The sequence below is a fragment of the Crassostrea angulata genome, chromosome 7 (genome assembly GCF_025612915.1).
Source record: "Crassostrea angulata isolate pt1a10 chromosome 7, ASM2561291v2, whole genome shotgun sequence".
Classification (NCBI taxonomy): Eukaryota; Metazoa; Mollusca; class Bivalvia; order Ostreida; family Ostreidae; genus Magallana; species Magallana angulata.
Window position 1 is genome coordinate 18276917 of NC_069117.1, and position 25824 is coordinate 18302740.

A 25824-nucleotide genomic window follows, 5' to 3' on the forward strand; every position below is an offset into this window, starting at 1 on the left:
TTTCGTGAGGAAAGTGGATTTATTACTGACGGCTAATAGGATTAACCTGTTACATGGAGATTAGTTCTACGGTTCTATCTTTGTAGTTAAGATGTTGTATGTCTGACATATTAGATAAGAGAAGATATCTAAACTTACTGATAAACCCTGCAGAGTCAATAAAATTAAAAGTAAAGTGTATGTCACATATGCATGTATAAATCATGATGATTTACTCAAAAAGACAAAGTCTTTGTCATTAAGATCGAGTTTTAAGTTAAGGTGTAGACACATAAAATTGAAGGAACCTACCAGTATATTTTTTAGACATATCGCTCGCATTCATTTAGATACAGATGTTCTATATTTAAAGATTATGATCTTTAAAACATTTAATAGATGTAGAAGCAGAAATATTCGTTGATGATTTCATTTCGTTACTTTCGTTGGCAGTATAAATCAATAAAATTAAAACATTACGACTTTTTAACCCAAGTATTAATCAATGCATTCAAAGTGATTACGATATGACGAAATTAAATGCCAACTAAATTTTATTTGGTTAAAAACAAAAAAAATTTGACCCTACGAAAATATGTGCTTGAACAGTATATATCTTGTCATTTTGGCAAAATGAATTAAGCATCTGAAGAAAATTGGCACATAAGACTTGTTTACAAATCATTTTGAAGCAAATTGGTTAAGATTAAGATTATTCTACTTTCGATTAAGGAAGATTATGTCAATTTTTTTATTTGCCAAGAAAGCCACACAATTTCCAATCCTGCATTGTTACCCAAGAAATGTCACATTTGAGAATATCAGTCATATTAAATACATGTACATGTAGCAGTCTCTCTCTCTCTCTTTCTCTCTCTCTCTCTCTCTCTCTCTCTCTCTCATATGTCCAGGTTACATGTATATACATGAGTATACTTTAAACTTATACAGTAAATTACCTAACACTAAAATCATAGTATAATGGCAAGGAAACAGTCACAATTTTCTGATTGCCAATTTCATCTTGCCAGTATACCGGTATTAATATGTTTACAAATTGATTAGTTTGCAAAGACATTCCATTGAATGCATAACAAAGAATTGGAAAGATTTCTCAGAAGTTATTTTTTCTGTTATTGGCATACAATTAATACAGCAATATAGATCTTGTCAAAGTCAGTTTGGTGAAGAGAGAGACTGGTATCCTTTCTATTAGATTGTATGCAATTGTTATAAACTCTGCCTGCAGCCCAAGAAGCCTCATTAGTAGAGCTCGCAGGTGTTGCGGTGGAGGGCTCAGACCAACAGAGACTTCTCTTACAATAGATGTGGTTTTGTAATTCTGGGAGAAATATTCAAGGCTTTCATTAGCTAAGGTAGCTCTGAGAAACCCCCACCAAATGCAATATAAAGCTTCCTTTACCTTCTGGATAGGCTTTTTTTATATGTTATATCCTTTATTCCTTAAAAAACTCTGCAAAATAGATTTTTTTCAGAATAAAAAAAAAACAGGAAAAGGCACTTTGATTATGCAAGATATTTTAGACAAAGTGATGTATGCCCAATATCTGAAAAAAAACTTAATGACAGATATTAGATTGTACACTTGCACACTTAATACATTTAATTGTTCCCCCAAAAAGAGGAGAAGGCTTCTTTTAAGAATATTGAGGTCATAAGGTCAAGAGTGCAAAGTATTTGATATAGTCCATTTAGTGATATCTTATAATAACAGTCCATATAGTGATATCTTATAATAATTAAGAACACTTTTCTTGACAGACAGTAAATGTGGTACAAAGAAATGATACCACAAAAGAGCAGTTTTTAGAATTCGCTCCTGTTTTTAAAAAGGTTAAAGGTCATGATATCATTTCAAATTTTTAGCTATTTTGAACATAATCAATATTTTTCTTTAGAACTCTGTCTGTTAGAAATCAAACTAATATTTTACAAACTTTACAGATACATTTCCATATTCCCATAAGGCGGTATACAGTATACATGTTTCTACACAATCATTTTCTATTTCATTTTCAGAAGCATTTGACCCAAAAATACTTGGGAAGAAAGGTTTTAATCTGTAATTGAATGAAGCTGAACTGTTAATTTGTTTCTTTTCAGACCAATGATGCAATTGGACCGTACATCAACTGGCTTTATTTTTACCCTTTGATCATCCTGGGCTCATTTTTTATGCTCAACTTAGTTTTAGGTGTACTTAGTGGGTAAGTAATTCAGGTAGCACACCACTATTAATTTTTACTATATATTCTTACCAAAATTACGCAACTTTAGACACGGGTAGCGAGTTTAAAACAAACTTCTGGGAAAATCCCTCTTTACAACTTTTAAAACAATCGTTCCTAACCAATTTAGTGGCAAAAAACACACAGCCATCCACAAAGGCACAAGAGTTTGTTTACATCAAAGTTACACGTGCTTGAAAATCATGTCCGAGCCTTTTTACCCCCACCCCCCCCCCCCCCCCGGCCGAAACAACTGTTATCAAAAATTCAAGTGACCTCATATTTTTTCACAAGGGGGAAAATCAGGCATTTTACATGTTGTTTTTCATCTAAAAAAAAGTACAGTCCCTGTCGCTGGCAGAAAACACCTAAAAATGAAGGGCAATTCGGGAATTATTTTGCCTTGGCCATGTTTTGATGTGAACCTTTGGAAAAATAGTGTTGTGAGACCTGCAATTAAGCTTTTATCATAAGTGCAAGAGTTAATATGATACAAAAGTGAAATAGTAAATAAAGCATTTTTATGGAAGTTGATTAAAAAGCATCAGAGTCTGATTTTTCCCTGTTTGAAGAGTATAAAATACCTTCCTATTACAAACTGAAAATGTGCAAATTAATCAACATCAACAGCTAATCTATATACAGTAGTTATAAACACATGATGAAGACAGTTTTGTAATTTACATGTATATATCACATTACTTACATTAGTATTTCCATTATAAGCTTGAGAGCAAATTTTACCTCTTGGAAATGTAAAAAGTGTCACGTTTCCTAATTTTGCTGGACATTACCTTTTATTTTTTATGTGTTACATTAATACATGACTGACAGCTATTCTAAATCATATTAATCTTCTATGCTATTAAATGTCAATCAAAAGCCATATCGTAGCATGAATTTTAGCTTCAGTGGAGATCAGTCTAGCTGTAATAATTTGCTAATTTGCATTAGAACACAAGAGAATGGATGAAGGTGTAGTGTACTGGTACTTGAATTACCATTAATTTAATGGTTGACTGCTTGAAAGCATCCAAGAACCTAATAGTCGGTACAGATGAAGTGTTTTAGTACAAACTATAGAGATGAGCCGACACATGCTATTAACATTAGTATGACCAGTGTTATTTTAGCATTCACCAGGTTTAATGAGTTCCTTTACTGCTATAATTGCTACAAGATCTATTGATACAAGTACTATTACAGTATACTGTCTCCATCTAGACTTTTGTGCTATTCTATTTCTCTACAAAATACAAAAGAGACAGATGGACTGCATATGCCGCAGTTGTGTGTACTAAGATTGAAACAGCAATTTGTCAATGCACACAGCTTAAGATAGTTGCCAAAGAGATTCAACATTCTGAAAAGCACAGTTGTCAATGTTCTAGATAACTTAATTAAGCTTAAAGACTAAAAAATGTTAGGTTAACATTGATTTTCTTCTTTTATTCAAGTTTTTCTCAGAATATTTCACATGAACTTTGTGTACCAAGAAGTACTCATTTACTAAGACTGTTATACAAATGGATATCGACAGACAAAACCTAATTAACAGACAGACTAAATTAACCAAAGTTGATTAAATAAGGGCTCCCTCTAAGACTTGGATTTTCTACCAGGCATGTCTTATTAACATAATGCTACTTTTGGCGTAACTCTTATTGAAGATGGTATAAATATAGAAACAGTATGAGGACTAGGACAGAGGAGTTCAATGACAAATGAGTACCAGTGTCCTATAAATAAACAATAGTAGTAACTTTATACTTTGCAGTAAAAATAACTATACATCGATCTAGCTGCATGTTTGTTTATTAACCATTGTATAACACAAATAATTTTGTGCTAAGATTGTGTACCATACTAATAACCAAGTACATATATAAAGAATATATACAGTGTATATCATGGAGTAAATAGGTACTTAAAGTGTACACAATATACTATTACTGAACTACATGGAGTTAATGTACTTGGAAAGAATTACAAACAAGAAATTTAATTACCCCATGGAATCACAGAATTGATCAAATTTCTTTCTCTTCAAGTTTTTATATATAGATCCTGCAATAAATGTATAATGGTTGTTAATTTTTCAGAGAATTTGCCAAAGAGAGATTAAGAGTAGAAAACAGAAGATCCTATATCAAACTGAGGAGACAGCAACAGATTGACATGGAGTTAAGTGGATATCTAGAGTGGATTTGCAAAGCAGGTAGGATGACATTTTATCCTAAACATTCAATAATTTGTACCAATTGTTCATACATTGATGGTAATTATCTTTTAACTGTGTGAAGAAGTCAAAGTATGCAGGATTTTAATTGGGCTAATTCCTTGCTGATATTTCTTGGATCATATTTGAATGTTGCGAAGTGAAAACACTACATTTTTTCCTAGTAGCAAAAACTTTGAATACCTGATTTTCAAAAAAATGAAATTGAAGTAATCCAATTGGAACATTTAACAATTATGAAACTGAACATTCTGTTCATTCATATAAATAATATTTTATACAAGTGTATATAGAAGGAATACATTGATAAATGAGTAATGCAGTGATACAATTTTTATTGTTTCTTTCAGAGGAAGTGATTCTAAATGAAGACAGAACAACAGATGAGGATAAATTAAGAATCATGGAAGGTAAACCCGTTTGTTTCAATCATAATTAAAGAGCAAAATGAAATCAATTTTTTTGTTAATTTCAAAGTCCAGTTTCAAACATCGCAGTGTATTTTGTATATTTTCTCATTCTTTTCGTCATTGATAAATGTACTTTATTAGAATTTTCTTCCCATTTAATAGCCAGAAAAAGAGCCGCCACAAAAATGAAGAAGATTGGAAAAGAGCCGAGCGACGAGAACAATGAAGATAACGACAGTGACTTATTATCCGACATAAATATAGGTAAGGAACAGACAAGAGAGCAATGAAAAACTAGACACCATCTAACCACTCTACTCTCTTCTCTCTAAACATTTTAAATTTTCTATGGTATCTAAAAACAGTTAAAGGAACTATTTTTGTGAAGAGCAGGAATTCAGATTTGAGGTGCTTGCTTTAGTGAGAACCTACTGTATTCAATGCTCACTTAAACAGCCTATTGTTTGTGTCCTATTTAGTATTCTTATCAGCATGCAGTGCTGAGAGAAGTAAATGGACAATCTTGTAGCCATGCCATGTAACTCTTATACCACAAATAGAAACAGCGGCTGATCAATAAGAAGATTGGATTGATCAAGTTGATTTCGCAAAAGGACAACGACTTGTTTACCCACTCTTCTCTAGTATTTCAGTTCCTGTCGAGGCCGTCTCAGTGGTTATTTATTATCTGTTAACATTAGCTGTTCACTTACCAAGCTGTGGCTAATGAAGCTGGGAAATATATTTTAAAAGTCAAAGGTTTCAATTATGACCATAAGCCCATAAATAGTGCATTCCTTTTGACATAATGTGTGCAGATTGTAACAATTACCAAAGTTACCTGATAATTCCTCTTTAGTTTGACTCATTTTGAGAACAAAAATTAGATGGAAACTATATATAGACCAAGCAAAACAGCCAGAAGTGTCCTATATACACTTAAGTAAATTAACAAAGTTTGACAGTACTTGTGAGTCAAAATAAAAAATGAAAAAAATCTGATATTGTTTGTTGACTTTGACATATTGCTGAGGACTATGAGCATTGTTAATGCCAAAGGTCAGGGTCTCCATGTCCAGTGAGGTATTCCTTTAAAATCTTTCCTTTTCTCACAATAATCGTCTGTTATCTGTATATTTTAGGTTCATATTCTTTAGGTAGATCAAATATACAGAACAGAAAGCAGACTGGAAGGTGTGCTGCATTTTGGAAAGCAGAAAAACATTTTAGGTGAGTATGAATAAAAGAAAATACATTCAAAATTACCATTGCTGACTGTTTAATATCAGTCTAAAAGGCAATTCATGGAAACTGTTAAAATTAAATTAATTGTTTCCCAGTTATTATAAGACAAAAGTATGGTGCAACAAAGCAAAATTGCCACAAATGCATGTTTGGATGAACCTTAAAACCAGTGGAATTCTGAGAATTTTTGTCCTGGATGAATACAAACACTCTAAATATGGTTAAGAATTTAGAAGAAGAAAATCACTTATTCAGGACCTGTTTTGGACAGCTAAGACATTGTGCTTTCACCTACAGATTATGTAGCAGTGCATGCACTCGCAGTAGTTAGGAGTAAACAAGTGACATCAAAGACCAAACTGCATGCCTCACTTCAGCCTCTGACAGAGTTGCCAGTGCAAAGCTGTTTTGCTTTTCATCTTAATGGCAGATCAAGTTATTTTGCAATTTCCTGACAAGAAGCTGCTGTTTAAAATAGGAGGAAGTCATTTATTCAGCAGCAGTAAACCAGAGAGGAACAGGGGCTACATTTAAAGACAGAGATTGAATTCCTCTCTCTGTTGCATGTATAATCAGCCCAGCCTGCCAGAAAGCTCTGCAGAAAAATCAATAACTGATACTGTCATAGATGACTTGATGGAGGCCCCCCTAGACTTCCATGCTTCCAAACATTTGTTCTCTCTCTCTCTCTCTCTCTCTCAAACACACATTTATTTAGGTCTTTAGTTAAAATGATTTGTTTTAAAAATGTCATTAGGAAGATGCTTCAAACAAACAAGGACCATTCCCACAGTGGAAGCTTAATTTATAATGAACTGTATTCGTACTAAAAAATTAAGAAGGCTAATCGTGAAATGGATGCCAATTGACCAAAGGGTATTTTCTTTCAATCAGGGATCCTGCTGTCTTGTTTGTTGATATATATCAAACAACGCTGATTCTTTAAAGTACAAACGGCATTAATTTGTAGAATTTCACCTCTTTATATATATACCAGTAGCTATATACTGTAATGTATTCAATTGCAGTTCAAACAGATTCAACCTATTCTGTGAAGAGTCTGGTTTAAAATGATCAACAATTAGCATTTCTTTCTGATTTTTTTTTTCTTTCCTCAAAATATGGACTCAGAGAAAAATATGCAATTTAAAAAATTGGCTTAAAGGCCATTTTGTCGACATCCTCAGGCAACCATTTTATTCCACTGGGATTGACTGTTTTAGAAAACAATAGCTTAGGTCTCATTAATGTCCATTGAATTCCCATAAATGCTCAGAGCTCGGGTCTCATTATCTCTGTGGCCTATTGGAACAGAGGCGACAGCTTCGCAATCAACTACCAGCTTCCTCCATTGTGAGACCCCTGTTGCTGGAATTGATTCGGCCTTGGACACTTCATCAGAATGAAAATTTATTGTTTCATGGCACATATAATCAGCATTTGTTTTTGTTAGCTTTTTCTTAGGTTCATTAAGAAATGAGACATTGAATTGCTTTTAATGGTCAAGATACCTAATTGTTCATCTGAATCTTTCGATGAAATATTTAAAGCCATCACGAACAGATCATATATTCTGTTACACACACTTACAAAATCATTTTGTAATTAATATTTATTGGCAGATGCTTTAGAAATTATTAAGAATCTGAATTTACATAATTATAAAGCCTTAATTCAAATTGTTAATTTTAATTGTTTTTAATTATGCAGATATTCTGGATTACCATATTAGTTTATTTTCCAATATACCCTAAATACATGAACATGTATATGTTCATTCCTATTGATAATGCTTTAAAAAATCTATGATAAATATGCCAAAAATAATTTTGTTCCGATATGTGTTTTAGATTTTCTTTGCGGCGTCTAGTGAAGAGCCAGCCCTTCTATTGGACGGTGATTGTGCTGGTGTTCCTCAACACCGTATGTACAGCATCCGAGCATTACGGACAACCCAAGTGGCACGAAGAATTTTTATGTAAGTTGGGACAAAATAATCCTGTGTCATTAAGGGCCGTCATTCTTTATCCACAAAATAAAATATCATATAAATGAATATGATTCTAAAACTTACATGTACATTACTTATCTGAATGGTGTTAGTTTATGGATTTACGAGTAATTATTAAATTTTTTGCTTTTAATTTCAGATTACACCGAATTTGTTTTCCTAGGTTTATTTATATTTGAAATGTTGATAAAGATGTATGGATTAGGAGTGCGGATTTATTTCCAATCATCCTTCAATATATTTGATTGCGGAGTAAGTATAGATATAATCTGTATATAGGTGGTTTACCTCAAATTAAATACCCATAGATTCCCTTTCATTATCAAAAATCCTTTCAAAAATTTTTTTTTAAAAGTTACAGTTCATTTATCTTAATTGACGTGTAAGGACAAGAGGTCAAATACATGTACATTTTTAACATTAATTTATTGAGAGAGCAGCGGAATTGAATTATGGTTATAAATGGGGAGATGTCATTTAAAAACTTTTAATTGTACCAGTACAAGGTTTCATTCACATATAACTTAAATACTTTAAGGTCGGTCGCGGGTTTAAAATTTTGCGCCCTCTGCGCAGGGTATTGCGCATTACTGTTGTAAAACGCAAATGCAGAGTAAAATGTTCAAATGTACAGGTTATCATGTAACGTTTTTATTTTTAAAAAAATACTTATCATAAAAATTATTTTTAGTGAATTGAATCCTTAGAATAATGTTCAGAAGTTTTTTAATAAGTTCGCCGCTTCTTCAAAATCGACGTTATCCACGTCGGAGTCAACGTCTTACGATGACGTCAGTTGAGACTTTGGCGTGACAAAAATAAACGTCGTGCATTTTTATTGCAGCGTCAATAATTAAAATTGAAAATATAATTTGCAAAATAAAAACATATGCGCAAACTTTTCATGTTCTGTGTGCGTGGAAAGATATTATTTTATCTATTACAAATAAAATTAAATTTGATTCCTAAACATCCTTTTATTCTATACAATTCTTTATGTAAAATGGCTGGCAAGACACGTTTATAGGACCAAATTATGAGGGCGGATAGCATAAAAACTATTCGGTCAATTTCGTTTTAATTTGGCAAAAAGTTTACTTATACGTTAACCTTCCATCACTGAAAATTAAAAGAAAATCGTATGCTTGTAATTTTTTACACATGAAATTGAAAATGAAAAACCCCCTTTTTCCTATATAATCCTATATAAAATGTCGGGGATGATTCGGACATACGACCAAAATTTGAGCACGGTAAACAGATAAACTATCCGGTCAATTTACTTTATATTTTGCACATAGTTTACTCATAAGTTGACCTTTCACTGGGAAAAAATTAAAGGAAATCATATGTTTGAAACATTCTCCCCCGAGACTCCTTAATTATTGAAAATATTTAATGTATTAGATTTATTTAACATGAGGAAAGAAAGATAACTCTGTTTTGCCATTCACTTGCAGGTTATAATAGTTAGTATTATAGAAGTCATCTGGTCGTATTACAAGGATGGGGCATCATTTGGCATCAGTACCCTCAGAGCTCTTAGGCTACTGAGAGTGTTCAAAGTGACCAGGTAGGAATCAACTTGAATGTGTTTTTGGAAAGGGAAAAATGCAAGATAAATTTGCAGTAAAATGATATGAAAAACAAACAGGATTGGTGGTTAAAGAATTACACACTGTTGAAAAATAGAACCTCATTTTTCTATTTTTAGAATAAGGATAGAATTAAAGAATTGAATAGGCATCCATTTATGTTTCATTGAAACCTATAATCTCAAAGCCCTTAAAAATATATGACATCATCAAGGCCGGAGCTAAACCTTCAAATTGAATTTATGTTACAGATACTGGTCCTCGCTGCGTAACCTGGTGGTCTCCCTGCTGAGCAGTATGAGGTCCATCGTCAGTCTGTTGTTCCTCCTCTTCCTCTTCATTCTCATCTTCGCTTTGCTTGGGATGCAGCTCTTTGGGGGAGAGTAAGTGCAGATATAATAATATGCACTGAAAAATAATTTATGTACCGGGGTATATATTATCAGTACAAAAAATTCATTTGTGTAATTAGAAGGCCGAAGATTCCTGTATTTCCTTTTAATGAGCAATATTGTAAAATGTGATGAAAAATAAATTCGTCCAGATTTAGTACACTGCTGACCTGTATAGAGGCAAAATGTAGGAATCCATTTCTTGGTTTGGTTAGCAGGTACTCTGTTAGCATTTAATTATTAGTACAGTGTATAATCTATGTTCAGCATATTCATGCATATAATGACATATGTTTACAGGATGAACTTTGATGATGGGAGGCCACCTGCACACTTTGATACATTCCCCATAGCTCTATTGACGGTATTCCAGGTAAAGAGTTTATATTAAATTATACACATTCAATAAGTACCCACTTTATTAGCTACTAAACCTATAGGTATAGATCTTTGTTAAACTAAGAATCATTCTCTATGAGCATCAAATCATCCTTTTCAAAGTTTCCTAAAAAAAATTCAGTAAAGCCTTTGGTCAATTTTACGCTAGCTTGAATGGTTTTTGATTGACAGATTCTGACAGGAGCAGATTGGAATGAGGTGATGTACAATGGGATCAGAGCCCACGGGATCGAGGAGGGGGACAAGAAGGGGATGTTTTATTCCATCTACTTCATCATCCTGGTGGTGTTTGGCAACTGTATCCTAATTCCCTAATAACTGATACTTTAAAATTGCAGAGAAGTAATACTAATGTTACAGAAAAGTTTGCACTGTATATGTCTAAAACCGAAATAACCATTTGGAAAAGAACCATGTTTTTATTGCAAGTCCTGTATAATTTTATATGTATATATATATGCATCCATTGACATTGGACATCTATGCATGAATATGAAAGCAAAGATTTGTTTCCTTGACCCCTGTACAGACACACTGCTGAATGTGTTCTTGGCTATCGCCGTGGACAACTTGACCAATGCACAGGAAATGACTGCTGCAGAAGAGGAAGAGGAAGTCGGCCGCAAGGAGGTACCAGTTTCTGCTGGGAACCAATCTATTTTTATTTATTTTAGGACATAAATTTTACTAGTACAGATTGGATGAGGGTTTTTTTTAGATGTATGTGGAAGAAAGCAGTTACATTATAAGTTCATATCTGCAACTATGATAAGATCATATTATTCATTGTTTATGTAGTGTGTTGCTTTGATTCAAATATATTAAACAACAATTTGCAAAATTGTTGTAAAGAATATGCTTATTATTGTAAATCTGTTAGCCTTGCATTAATTAAATGCTTGCATGATAAAATCTGCAGTTACCGAAAGAGGAATTTCAAAATAAATTGTTAATTTATACTAAATAAATTCATTCTATTTATTTGATTTTAATTAAACTTAAACAAATTGAAATCCCTCGCATTGCTGTGGTTACGCTTTTTGAAATCATTTGCATGTTTTTGTAATGAATTGCTTGTTTGAAGTTGTTTCATAAAGTTCATCATTTATCCAGAGGTGTCTGGCTGACTCATGCTTCATGTAACCCTTTTGATGGTTTTCCTTTTGACAGCATTTAGAAGAAGTCAGACAAGACGTCCATAACCAATTCACAGACCACTCCCAGGTTGAATTCAAGCATTTTTTAAGTACTCTTCAAGTTTCTGCTAACTATCTTTATTTTCAAGCTAATTAACTCTTGATTATTTCATTTTCTGATATCTTAATCTTTTATATTGTACATCCACTATGCAAAATAATAACATTTTCCCTTTATGCCAATTAAACACTATTTCCCTTCCTTTATGCCAATTAATCTTATTTCTAATTCTCTATGTTAGCTACATCACATTTCCCATTAAATTCAATTTTTAATAAAATCATTTTTTCTTTAAATCACCACATTTTTATCAGAAAAATTTAACTCTGTTTTTCTTTATGATGATTGCATGTAATATATTTAATTTACCTGTAAGATTGCCTGTTCAGATGAAAATAGAAAAATAGTTGCCTCATTTAGTATATCATACATTTATAATTTAATGTTACATGTACTTCTCTATAAAGTCATCTAGAATTTTATACATCGATCTTGTATGTCATTCTCTACTAGTATTCTCTCACAATCCAAAAGTATGGAAATAGTCTTAATTGTTTCTGTATATAATATCTATTTTAACCAGAGTTGTAAAGACACAGCTGATGGATCTGGATCAACCCAAGATATACAATATGTCTCTTGCATATAATTATTAGTGCATTTTGTTAATGTACGAGGGTTGTTCGGAAATTACTGAGACATTTTCTCTTATTCTTTTAGTAAAAAAGATAACTCTTGAAATTTCACCAAAACGTAAATCAGGATAGAGATTATCAATGTGAAAAGTTTCTTGTCAATGGCATGAATAGATCATTCCTGATAAGCCGACCAATGTGCCTTCATCCAGTGACCCAGCGCAACCGCAAACTTTTTGCAACGTCATTTTATCTCTTCTTATTGCTCCTCTGTTAATTTTAAACAGCTTACAAACGAACAGAAATTATAATTATTCTTTATTTCTCATCCTTTGTTTTCATTTCAAGATGTCATCATTTACATTTTCTCTCATTCTTGCTTTTTTAGGGGAAAAACCGAGTAATTTTTACCCGAAAGTCTAATTACTTTGAATGTCTCCTGCAGTGATTTTTTTTTATATAGTTAGTGTGTCAAAAGTACTTGATAATTAATCCCTTTGGCCTTATTCTAGTTAAATAATCAGGTGAAAAAAAATATGATGAACTGAAGCTCTATACCTTGTCTTGGCATTAAATATTTTTTTAAGCAATTGCGTGGCCTTAAAAGGTCTTCTTCTGAGATTTCCACCAGTTTGACGGTTTTCAGTGCGCCGCATTGACGTCAAAATTCAATGTAAAGTCGTCAGATTTTTATTGTTTGGTAAATATATGTGTACCATATCGGTATTTCAACTCAAACATCAGTGAAAATTTATTAAAAGTTAGTCGTAAAGAATAACAAAAAGAACATATTTAATTTGATTTCTTTTATCATTAACTGTAATTCTACGGATACTTATAAAGTAGATGATTAAGTTGTTAAATATCAGAGTTCATGGCTGCGCCGGGTACCCCGACCACCGACTTGTTTATCTACCGTTGTAAACAAAATATTAAATATTCTTTTAATATTAATTTGTTTTATTATTTGTTGGCGTTTCTTCAGTGTCTATGCCAATTTTCACCAAAATTCACCAATTAGAAAAGAAAATATTTGAGTTGTCTCAATAATTTCCGAACAACCCTCGTATTGTTAAGAGCTTGTTGTCTGTACCTATATGTACATAAGGAATTATAGATAAAGGGCATACTATGCACTGCAGGGCATCAATGTTAAATGTTGGTGTATTTGTAAATGATATTGCCTCTGTAATGTGCATTTTCAAGCCTTGGTTAAATTTAGGTTAATTGGTGGGTACAGTACATTTTTAAAAAATATTATCAGTTTCTAATTTTGTTTGAAGTTTGAAATTATTGTATTTTTTTTTAACTTTATGCTATATGTTATTGTAGAGAAACAAACATGAAAAAGAACTTATGGAGGAAACCTCTGGTGGACAGCAAGTGACGGTCAATATTTGTCCTCCCTCCCCAGCCAATAATGAGGAAAACCCCAAAATCAGCAACTTCAATTAGTAAGTTAAATTTGAACATTCTCTGTGTGATAATTCATACACCATTTTCACTTGTTTTTAATCAACAAAATGTGCCTAGTAAGAAAAAAATAGTTCCTTAACTAAAATACCGGTATACATGTACATTTAAAATTTTTATACTGTGTCAGTGATAGTTTAATGATGTAAACCAACCACCAGTAAATCAACTTTAACTCACAACAATATAAATTCAAAATTAACAAGTGATAAAATGTTTCAAATGCCATCTTAAGACATACCTTGTGGCAATAAACATTGTGAAAATAAGGTTTTCACAAGTCTCAAAATGTTCCTATATGCCTCATGGCTTCGATATTTTTATAACCCTCCTCCAAATTCAGTCTCAAAGAGTTATTTTCAACCAGGGATCAAGAAGGGAGGGCATATTATATTGCTTTGCTGCTGTCTGTCTGTTGGTTGGTTAGTCGGTTGGTCCACCAACAGTTTCTGTTCTTTTACTTTGCAGACTTGTCAATTTCATTTCCATGTACGGTGAATACTGCCCATAATAAAGGCTTGTGCACCCTATAATGAATGTCCAAGGGAGGGGGCATAAGTTTTTCACAAACATGTCTCGTTTGTAGAGTTTTTGAAATATTATATGGCAAGATATACAAGAATCTCTTTAAGTACAGTGGGCTTTGCTTTATATGATACCTGTTTAATTAGGAGGCTGGGTGGTCAACCATCAGATCCTCCTTTAATTTTTAGATATGATGTCTTTAGCTAGAAACTATTATTGAATAGTGAAGAAAAAATCCATATATATTACCTTTTAAATTTGGGCATTTTCTTATACATGTATTCTTATATAGAGCTCTCCTTTTAAAGGAGATCAGTACAGTCTAAAAACGGTCCCGACCATTGAGCCTTCTTAATGTAACAACACTCTACTGTCTACTCTGCCATTCAGCAGATAGCAGTGAGAGGTGATAAGCATTTTGACATCACGGACCTTTATGAACCATCCTAGATAAATTTTTCATTCACAGTATCTCTTTTAGCAAAGACAGCAACCACCAAAATGACCTGAAAAATAATAAAAACACCGCCAACGCTGTCACAAAGAAAAGTAACATCTCACAGAATCAGTTTGATAATGATGGATTAGATACAGGTAAGTTCACACTTTGCAAAATTATTTATTTTTTTAAATTGTTATTTTATATGTATATTTTTCAATTATTGCTTTTAATGTGAGAGTTATTTCCCATGGATATCAAATTGTTGTTCAATGTAAGAAGCATGATGAAATAACTTTGTGTATCCTCTTTCAATAAAAGTTGATCAGCATGATAATCATATGTTGTTCATTCATTGTTTTTCTTTATTGATATCCCCATTCTATATTTATAAGATAAGTGATTATCTTTTCATATATACATATTTGTATACTGGTTGAACAATTTCTTTTATTGTTTCTTCCAATTATTTTTGCCTCTTTGTTGTCTGTATAGTGTGCCATACATTCTAATTTACAGAAAATAATGACTTGGTCAACAATAATATACCAAGAGGTATCTTTTTTCACCTGCCTTTGCTTAATGTTGTGTGTGGCCCTTGAATTTATGATTTTTACACATAATCTTTCACTTGTCACTGCTTTGCCTGATATAATTTGACACTAACTTTTCAAGAAAAGGTTTTTTTCTGTGTGTGAAGTTCCTAAACATTTTGCATTTAATGACAATTTTAAGCTATTGTTTTTACAGCTGTAGTTTGATATTTGTTAATTTGAAATGATAATGTGAATTAATCTCTGACTAATTAATCACATTGATTCAATCCTGAAGTTAAGGTAGTAACTGAAATATTGGAAGGAAATTTAATGCATCGAAATCGAATGATAGTGACATTTTAAAAGAACTTCAGTTTTATATTTATATTCTATTCACATGAACTTCATTTAGATTTACTCATAATATCTAGAATCAAAAACAGATATATTTGATAATTTAGCTTGTTTCGATGTTTTAATTTTAAAATTGTAATTTTTGTCAGATCATTTTATTTTATCTAGACATTTCACCCATTTTGTAAATTGTTTATTTTTCATTTAGGTTTTTCACCAATTTATTAATAATCATCAGCACCATGTAATGTAAACATTTCAAAATCTAAATGCTTTTGTTTTAGACCAGGTACTTTGCCTTGACCATTTGTAGATTAATGGTTGAATTATATATAAAAATTTTGAAAGAACAAGTACAATTTTAATTTGTTTTTTAAATTTCATGTGTAAATATGTCATTGCTGAACTTCAATAGTGGTAATAAATAGCTGCTAAACTTGTATTTACTTATTTTATATGAAAAGTCGGTTGCAACCATATTGCAATACATGTATACATACATGTAACTGTATATCCTGGCATACATGAGACATAATAGAGATCTGATTGGTGCTTTTCAGACAGTAATAACAGCGAGGACCCGCCTCCCCAGGCCCCCAAACAGGAGGAGGAGGGGGCGTTTGGATCAGGTCCCCGCCCCATGTTACCTTACAGCTCAATGTTCATATTTGGACCCAAAAATCCGTAAGTTAAGAAAAATTCACATATCATTACCAGACCATTATCATTTATTAAAAAAAAAACATTAAGCAGGATCAACTATGAAGAATTTGTATGGATGCAAGCAAATGAGGTTATCATCAATAATAACATACCAGTACTTTTTTTCCAATTAATTGACTTCTAAAGTGTAATGTTGTTATTTTTCAGAATCCGCCGCTTTTGTCATTTTGTGGTTAACCTGCGCTACTTTGACTTGTTTATTATGATTGTCATCTGTGCCAGCAGTTTTGCGCTAGCCACAGAGGAACCAGTCAATGAGGATGCTTTCAGGAACAAGATTCTGAACTACTTTGACTATGTGTTTACCATAGTCTTCACAGTGGAGATGATTCTTAAGGTATGCCAGACCCAAGTGTACCGAATATCTGGTGTTATTTTTTATGTTGATATCTTTTTTGCTTTTTACAAAATCACTTTTAATTCCCCCAAAATACAAAGAAACAGAAAATGTATCTTATATTGTTTGATAAAAAAAAACATTTTATTGTCTAAAAATGACATGTGACATAAATGAAAAGGTTTCATGATTATTCCATTTTTGCAAATTTTGTGACACACAAAAATAACCTGGTACTCTGAATATATTTATATATCTTTCCTTTTTACACACATCATTCTAATGAGCTTTTTCCCCCATGATTTGTACAAATTATTTACAAATTATACCTGATTTTAAAACTTGGATAATAATCTTCATATTTTCACCACATAGCTATACATATAAAGTTGTCAAAACAACAGAGTTCTATTACAGTCAAACTTTGTTATCTTGAACTAGATCGGATTGTTTAAAAACTTCGACACATCCGACTATCCGAGATTGCGAGGTTAAAATACTTAAAAAGTTAGTGGTTGGGACTTGCAAATCACTTTGACATATGCACTGTGTTTGAGATATCAGTGTTCGCTATAACAAAGATTGACTGTATACATAAGACACTAATCTTGCTTTGTCTGTGCTGCATTTAGTGACCTACTTTTCCCTGCCTTTGTAGGTCATAGATCTAGGTGTGTTCCTCCACCCCGGGTCCTACTGCAGAAACCTGTGGAATATTCTGGATGCCACTGTCGTCATCTGTGCCGTTGTGGCGTTCTTCTTTGAGTATGTATTCAGAGCAGATACAATCTCTCCCTTCCCTGTATTACAATACAATCTGTGTATTTCAAAGTCTAAGGGAATGATTTTTTTTTTACTTAAAAGCTTATTCAAAAGATACTTAATTTATAGTTTACTTTCTGCATATAGCTATATTTAAATACAATGAAAAAAAAATAATTTTATTAAAACAATAGTTTTTGAAAGAATTTAAAAAAAAGTTCTTTTTTTTTTTACAGTTTTCAGGTGTATATTATGATTTATATATTTAAACAATAAAGTTATATGAATTCTTGATTTTCATGATCATTAACTGGCTAGAGTTGAGTTTTATCAAATTTCAGATTTACACATAATGAAAGAACAAAAATATACAGATTGAATTGAACTTGTGTAAAGGACTGGTAACATGTACTGTATTGTATTGCAGTTGGATACAAATAATGATTGAATCAAAGTCATGAATCAGATGATGACTGCAGTAGAGCACAGATATTTTTTTTTTATGATACAGCGCAGTATTTTTAAAGATATATTAATATGGCGAATATGCAACTTCTAACATTCATGATATATAACTGTAGTATTAATGATTAGTAATCATTAAATTACTTGCACACTAACAATTAACAACATCATACTAAGTTCACAATTTTTTGTAGGCATCAAAAAAAAAAAAGAAAGAAAAGAAAAGAACAATAGTTTGATTTTATTATGAAAATTAAATTTATGAACAAATCATTTTCTTTCCAAACAATAATTGAGTTATTTTGAACAGGTAAACACTGTATCTTTAAACAGCTGTATGTACATTGTATATATCTCAAAAGCATTGAAATTTTGATATTCCAAAATATGTTTCTAAAGCACTTTAATAATGAAGTTTGCAGATTTCAGGAATATGTGCATCATATGTAAAGTTTCAATAAAACCTTTCATTTCTTTTTCATAATTAAGTGCAATCTTTCTTGTTTGTTCACAGAAAAATTATTAAATTTTAATCATTTTTTGAAAAATCATTGTGAGTGCACTAATGATAAACATTATGCAACATTTTGACCAGTCTCTTTGTATTCTTTTTACATATATTTACATGTACATGTATCTGCTTTTTTATGTACAACAGATGCTTAGATATGGTTCATGAGCGAGGCATTTTGGGATAAAATTATTTTGATTTGAGTAAATTTACTTTGCACATAGTTATGGCAACATTGTCATTAAAATGTTGTTAGAATGTTTCATGAAACTGTCTGATAATCTGTTGTATGTAAATGATGTCATACAGGCAGTGGGCACTAATTTCATCATCTCTGAATATTACTAACTATGGCTATACAACTATACTTGTGTCATTTTGTCTTTTAACATGTCAGTTTAATTTTCATTAATTCTTTTAAACTATTATTATTTCCTCTGCTTTGAACTGGATTTCATTTCACTCTGTTGATGCTTTTTTTTGACTTCATTTTTGATAGTAATACAAATGTCCCTAGGTAAGTTCTTGATATTGTAGAGAATTGTACTGCCACAAATTTCCTTCTAGTTCACCAGTGTATAAGCTCCAGCACACTTTTTACCCTTGATTAACTTCTAAAATCACTAATACTATATCATCCACTAAAACAACAAATTAACTATTTGAAACGTTTTTGCAGTCCCGATCATGTCCAATGTTGGTTTATTATGGTGAATATATTGATGATAAGTTTACTCAAAGCTGTGGTTATTCAATTTATCTTCCCCTCCTCCCACATCCAAATCAAGTTTTAATTCTCCAAATTGCAATTTTTCTAAGGAGACAGAATGCAAGTTATTCCCATTATTTTTCTATTGGTAAACATTCAATTCTCAAAGTGTCCCCCGTAGGTTAAGTATACTTTTAAAAAACTGATTTTCTATGTGGATTAGGCGAACAAGCAAAACAGAGTGTACAGCATCACAGTAAAATTTATTTGTATTGAACGGGTTAATGACACTTTCTGTATATCTTTATTACACTATATTTAAGCATAGTCCTGGCATAAAAGTCAAAAATATATACCGGTATCTTGAAATCTATGGCATTTGTTTCACTGGAGCACCGTATATTGCGAACAACACTGCTCCCTCTATATAATAGATTTATGCATGTTCAAACAAAGAAATCCATGCAACTTGGACTTGTATATGAAATATCTCGCACTATACTGTTTTATCTGCCAACTTATTCACATAGTGTACACTTACTTTGATGTTTGGGGGGTGGGGATATGACAAGAATTAGGAGACATGGGTTCAGTGAAGAGTACTAATCACCCCCTGACACAGAATCACTGGTCATTTAAAATCTAGCTTTATCTCTATAATGGACTGCACATTGTCCTCTCTCTCTACTTGATTGGCTTTAGGTTTGAGATCTATAGTTGCCAGATTGTAGTGAGCAGACAGGTTGAGGGTATATAAATTTTAACAGTTTTTAGCTCACCTGAGCTGAAAGCTCAAGTGAGCTATTCTGATCACATTTTGTCCGTCGTCCGTCTGTCCGTCTGTCCGTCTGTCTGTCTGTCCGTCTGTAAACTTTTTACATTTTGAACTTCTTCTCTAAAACCGCTCATCTAATTTCAACCAAATTTGGCACAAAGCATCCTTATGGGAGGGCGAATATAAATTGCAAAAATAAAAGTCCGATCTGTATTCAAAGCGGAGAAAACCTTGAAACTGTAGAAAAAGGGGGGTGCATTTTTAAAAATCTTCTTCTCAAGAACTGCTGATTCCAATTCAACGTAGTTTAGCATAAGTTATCCTTATGGGAAGGAAAATATAAATTGCAAAAATTAAGTGCTAATTCTGTTTCAAATCTGAGTTATTACGAAAATAATAATAAAGGAAAGGCGTGTTTCAATCAGTTTAATAGCTTCGGGTTCGGCATCCGGTAATCCGGCATCCGGTAAAATGGGTAGGCAAGACTTGGACGGGCAAAACAAAGATTGGCAGTTATTAATCTGCCAATCTCATTAAAATTTCAGGATATTTGATGGACCAGTATATTTGTATTTGCTGTAAATATTGCTGCAAAATAATGCGTATTTGGAATTGACGATTGTCGATCTGCCTTGGCTTTTATTTTGCCACGGCCCGGGTTTGCATACCCATTTTACCAAGACTCGTATTCCATCTTTAAAACGAGGTTCTTTGTTTAAAGCAGCCATGACATTATACGAAAAAGGGTCGATCTGACTATGATGAATTTGCTTGTTGTGCAACAGTTCGCGTATGAAGGGAAATTTTTGAAACATGCAAAATATATTGTTGCCGATTTTGTGAAGTAAATTGAGGCTAAATATTTCAATGCGTTGACAGTTTTCACACATGACGTTGGTGTTAGCTTGGTCCGATTTTCGTTTCGTTTTCATTATTTCTGCTTGTAACCTGGGAACTATCGTCTGTATTTCGTGATTTTTACGTATCAAATCAAACAGAGACTTCGGTAAATCAAACAGTTAACTGTTAACCTGCGCACATTAAGCAAAATCTGATGTATAAAAAAATAATGAAATACAATTCATTCTATCGGTAATTCGATCGGCATTATCTTTTGCGTAATGGTAGATTAACGCAATAGGTTTTGTTGCGATGCTCGGCATTTTCTCGAGTTTATTCAGTTTAAATAAAGTTTGATATTGCTGACGGAAATATGTAGGTATATACATGTATATATATGATTCATTTCGAAAAAATAAATTGTGTTCTTTATTTGTTATAGTGAATGTTTCTTGTGTTTAATTGTTTTCAATTTCTATTTACTAACCAGAATTGAGTGTTAAGCTTCAAATTATAAGCAAGATACAGAGATTTGCTCCCAATTCTATGTATGTACACAGATCTTAAAAACTAAAGATTTAAAAAGTAAAAATTTGTCAATTTTTATTAAGAACATTTTCAAAGTCTGTTCTTCCAGAAACCAACTTTAACATCTTATTGTATTGTAAACTTAACATTTATTCGTCATTATTACTCCTACTGTACATGTGATCCTTCACTGTGTTTGTGTACATTTGTATAAACTGATTTTGAACCTCAAATACCAGTGAACTGGTCTTGAGTGAATAAAAGAATATAAAATCTTAGGCCATTCTTTTTTTCCATTTTAACTGCTGAAATACCAAGTTAAAACTCATAAGCTGAATGTAATAAACTCATGTGAACAAAATATGAATCAAATTAGGCGAACTGTGAGCTCTGTATCTTGCTTATAATTCTACAATTGACGCTGAAATTTTGGTTGAACATTAGAAAATCTCTATGAATTAGAGTATATGTTAAATGCTTGTACAAACAAAATAAAAGAATGATATTCTGTATATATCTACTCTCTGGGGCCCTCTCTTTATACAATAAATAATGTGAAATCTACATCAATTTTGATAGTTTTTCAGACACGAGTAAATAAAAACGACATCTTTAAAACAGTGTACATATTTCTGACACATTTCTGTTGCGGGGATAAAGTAATTATCGCTATTCCTAAGAATATCACAGCGGAAAATTATCCTGGTTTGTACGCGAAGTAGATAACAGTCATTTAATCATAATTGAGAAGACGAATACAATTTTTGAATGTTTTTTAATTTGAGGAATTGAGCACATTGAGGTACAATTTTCTTCTTCACATCTATACATGTAGGGTTTTTAAAATAAAAAACAATAACTATTTTTTTTTTAATACAATAACTAGTAAGTAGTTGATGAAAATAGTGTACCTATATGCTCTCATATATTTTGATCGCTTTACAAAGTGGGGGGGGGGGGGGCAGAACTAAAATATAGGGATTTGGAAGTTAACAACTTAACAGTAAACCTCTACCAAATGTTTAGTTTTATATCTTGCGTAGGATTTTCTTATTCTGGTAAAAAATAGTATTTCATGAAGGTACAATGTCAAAGATTACATGTATACAAAAATAAGTGTAAAATTCGAATACTTTACAATATTTATTTTTTGTTTTTCTACCGAGGGACCATATGGCACAATATCTTTTGAACGCCCATTGTTGCTCAGGTGAGCGATGTGGCCCCATGGGCCTCTTGTTACTATTGCTGTGTCACCTGTTTATGTGGCAGTGACGTGCAACACTTAATTAGAACTGATTGTGGCTTGATTGAAAATTATTAACTCAAGTGGTTCGCTGGTTCTGAAAAGTCTCTGAAATTTAATGCATAGTAACATTATTTCTTTATAACCAAAGAAATTTCATATTGATCTGCTAAATTTATATTAACATTCTTAAACTGAGGTAACAGTTCAAATGATGAAATGCAAATTTTAATGTCATTGAAAGTAAAATACGCCAGGATATTAAGTTCATTCATGAATATATATAATCGTCACCTCACATTTTCTTATTGTGCTTTGAATTCAATAAATGACTGGCATATTTATAAGAGAATTATAAGTCATATCTAATTTTATAAAATGAAATCTGTTTTCTGATTATCATAGTAAAAATATTGCTGTGAAAAGATGTAATATTATTGGTCATCATGACCTCACCTAGTTCATTAATTGTTAAAAGTTTCAGATAATTGATTATACTGCCAATGAATGGCTTTTTATTCAGACTTTAAGAGGGCTAGATGGTCATGGCCATTTATAGACTATTTTCAATTCCTTTTAAAAAAGAGCTTTGTATAAAAATGTAGTATAGGAAAATATTCAAATTATAAAGTTTAAATATTAGGTAATTTTCTTTACTAGATAATACACATTTTATATGGCTTAAACAATCTTACTGAACATTGTAGGATAAATTAGTAATTGATGAGTAATTTGATGACCATCCAGCCTCTCTAAGAACCATTTATTCTACAAAACTTGCGTCATTGAATCATTATTTGAATATAATAATTATAGAAGCATGATTGTTCTGCTCAAATCAGTGGAACAATAGGGTAAGTAATGTTCAAGTTAATGTCGCAGCAGCAGCATCCCTTCATCATCTGGCGATCAAACAGCTTGATTGCATGGATCACTTACATATTATATATATACAAGTCCTGTATCCATAGATCGTGGTTTTAAAGCAAGAAGAGATGACATGTTTGTTGATTTTCTGACAGTCAATAATTGTTATGCATCGTATTTGCATACATGTGTATATCCTGAGCACTGATACCCCCTGTGACATGCCATTTGAGACACCTCACCTCATTGGATCATTCAGTCATACTATATATAGACACTGTGTTATGGAAGAGCAATGCAGGCTTTGGAATTATTGGGTTGTTTTTAAAGTGCTAAGCATAGCTAAGTGCTTTATTGTCGTTAGACTTCTACTTACGATGCATCAAATAACCGCCCCCTATGAGCAGAAATATACATCATTTTAACTGGTTAGGGAACCAGCTTCAGGGGTTTACGCACATAGTTGCACGGGCTTTTGTGAATATAAATGTTGTGTTCCTTTAGAACAAAGCTAGGTTAGCGCTTTTCAGTACTAAAAGTACTTTGATTTTAATTTGCTCTTGAAAAACATTTTTTTTTACATTGTTTGAACCCTTGAAGTGTAACAAGATAGAAATTTGAGGTTGCGATGATGCGTTTTTTATTTTCATATTTGTAAAATTTTGAAAATATTTTTTTTAATTATCAAAGAGTCAGTTTTTGTATGTTGGGAATGGACTAAAGATTCAGAGCTGAACTTACTTTGAAATTTTGAGGAGTTGAAGGAGAAGAGGTTCCCTCTTGATAAATAAAATTTTTTCAAACTTATTGTCAAGAAGATAAAATGCTTACTACCTTGTAAAGCTAAAACTGAATTTTGAGACCTAGCTCTATAGAACCAATCTCACTAATCAACGGTTTATGTTTTCCTAGAAGTCACATTGCTCTTTCATTTAATTTGTTTTAAAAATTAAAAAAAGAAGCCATGGTTTTGTACTTTGGTCTTGGTAGATGTTGTATGTGATTCAAATTCATACCCTCCAATATTCATGATGTTTTGAAAAATTATTGATTCAATTATAAGTCATTATAGTTAAAGATATCAAGATACTGAAAGATTGACATTAATTATATTGCTACCTCAGTGTGTTAACAATGTTTTCTTGAAGATCAAAAGGTATTATATATGAATGAAATTAATGAGAAGTCAGATTGAATGTAAAGAATGTAACCGTAAAGGTCCAATACCTTATTGTATTTCATGGCCATCACTTAAAATTTTATAGAATGTAATTAACATACTACAGTAATGCTGTAATAGGACACATGTTTTTGCTGTATAAAGGATTTACAGCATAACTTACAGGAAGCATTTTGTATTTACAGCATTAAGGAAGCGGTGTAAGGACAGATAAAGTTGTACATTATATATATGCTGCTAACAATTAATGCACTCTATTTTTGAATTCTACATTTTTGTTACATACACAGTTACTGTCCTTGTGGTGAAGTTAATTATATAATGAATATATTACACATGTTGTTACCATGGTAACCATGCATGTATCTATGACAAAAGTGGACAGTCCTGTATTGTGAGCTGTACATTTTTGTAAATGTCTATATTTATCTACAGTATATGATTTTTGACCGTTTTGTACGTGACCCTGCACCGCAATTCCCCGCTAAGCTAGTCAGAGGCTGCGCAATGTATGGTGGGAATGACCTTGTGCTGAATGACGGTGTACCACACAGCTTATGAACATATTTAAGTCAAATTTCATTTTTTGAAGATTTCTCCCATCACCTCCCATTCCCAACACAATTTTTTGGACAAGCTTTGCAGCTGGCCCAGTGAAGCTAAAGGAACATTCTGCTCTTCCTTTTTGTTTTGTGAATTTTTTTTTCAATTGCATAGCATTTTTATGCAAAATTTTGAGGTTGAAAATGTTAATTAATCATTAGAGATGAGGGAATTTTCCCTCATATGAAATGTTGAGTAGAAATTTAGACTGTGTAGTGATGTCATATGTATTCAAAGAGAGATAACTGTAGTGAGTTCTCGGCTACAATGTTGTACAAGTTATCTACCTTTAAGATGTCTCTGTCCTCTAACTTTGTGTATTCTCTCAGTGTTCACAGCCTCCTAGTTCAGTGTATTCAGCACTATAGCTGTTGCTCACTTCTAAGTGCTGTGTAGTCACTCTGACTTCAGTGTGGGTTCTGTATTTTGCAGCGACACAGCCAGCAAGAACCTAAACACCATCAAATCAATGAGGGTCCTGAGAGTGCTGCGTCCGCTTAAAACCATCAACAGAGTCCCAAAACTGAAGGTTTGTATTTCCTGAATTTCATTGTATTTATTGCGTTTATTGTATCAGATAAGACCAAACGTGTGTCAAGT

At 32.2% G+C, this 25824-nt stretch overlaps 1 protein-coding gene across 28 annotated transcripts in view; it reads left to right on the forward strand.

Annotated features, from left to right (window-relative positions):
* LOC128155947 (voltage-dependent calcium channel type A subunit alpha-1-like) overlaps positions 1-25824 on the forward strand; it is a 110657-nt gene that overhangs the window by 61444 nt on the left and 23389 nt on the right. For 15 of the 28 annotated variants that reach the window (XM_052817869.1, XM_052817871.1, XM_052817866.1 and 12 more), the window contains 21 exons: positions 2104-2207; positions 4331-4446; positions 4818-4877; positions 5040-5141; positions 6020-6107; positions 7973-8100; positions 8273-8385; positions 9594-9706; positions 9980-10111; positions 10421-10493; positions 10691-10817; positions 11049-11149; positions 11690-11743; positions 13684-13805; positions 14819-14943; positions 15308-15343; positions 16239-16362; positions 16549-16738; positions 17397-17503; positions 18976-18993; positions 25657-25753. In XM_052817869.1, the coding sequence (XP_052673829.1) occupies positions 2104-2207; positions 4331-4446; positions 4818-4877; positions 5040-5141; positions 6020-6107; positions 7973-8100; positions 8273-8385; positions 9594-9706; positions 9980-10111; positions 10421-10493; positions 10691-10817; positions 11049-11149; positions 11690-11743; positions 13684-13805; positions 14819-14943; positions 15308-15343; positions 16239-16362; positions 16549-16738; positions 17397-17503; positions 18976-18993; positions 25657-25753 (2130 nt within the window). The remainder of the gene's footprint in view (positions 1-2103; positions 2208-4330; positions 4447-4817; positions 4878-5039; positions 5142-6019; positions 6108-7972; positions 8101-8272; positions 8386-9593; positions 9707-9979; positions 10112-10420; positions 10494-10690; positions 10818-11048; positions 11150-11689; positions 11744-13683; positions 13806-14818; positions 14944-15307; positions 15344-16238; positions 16363-16548; positions 16739-17396; positions 17504-18975; positions 18994-25656; positions 25754-25824) is intronic. The other 13 variants (XM_052817854.1, XM_052817875.1, XM_052817862.1 and 10 more) reach the window with 9 other exon arrangements.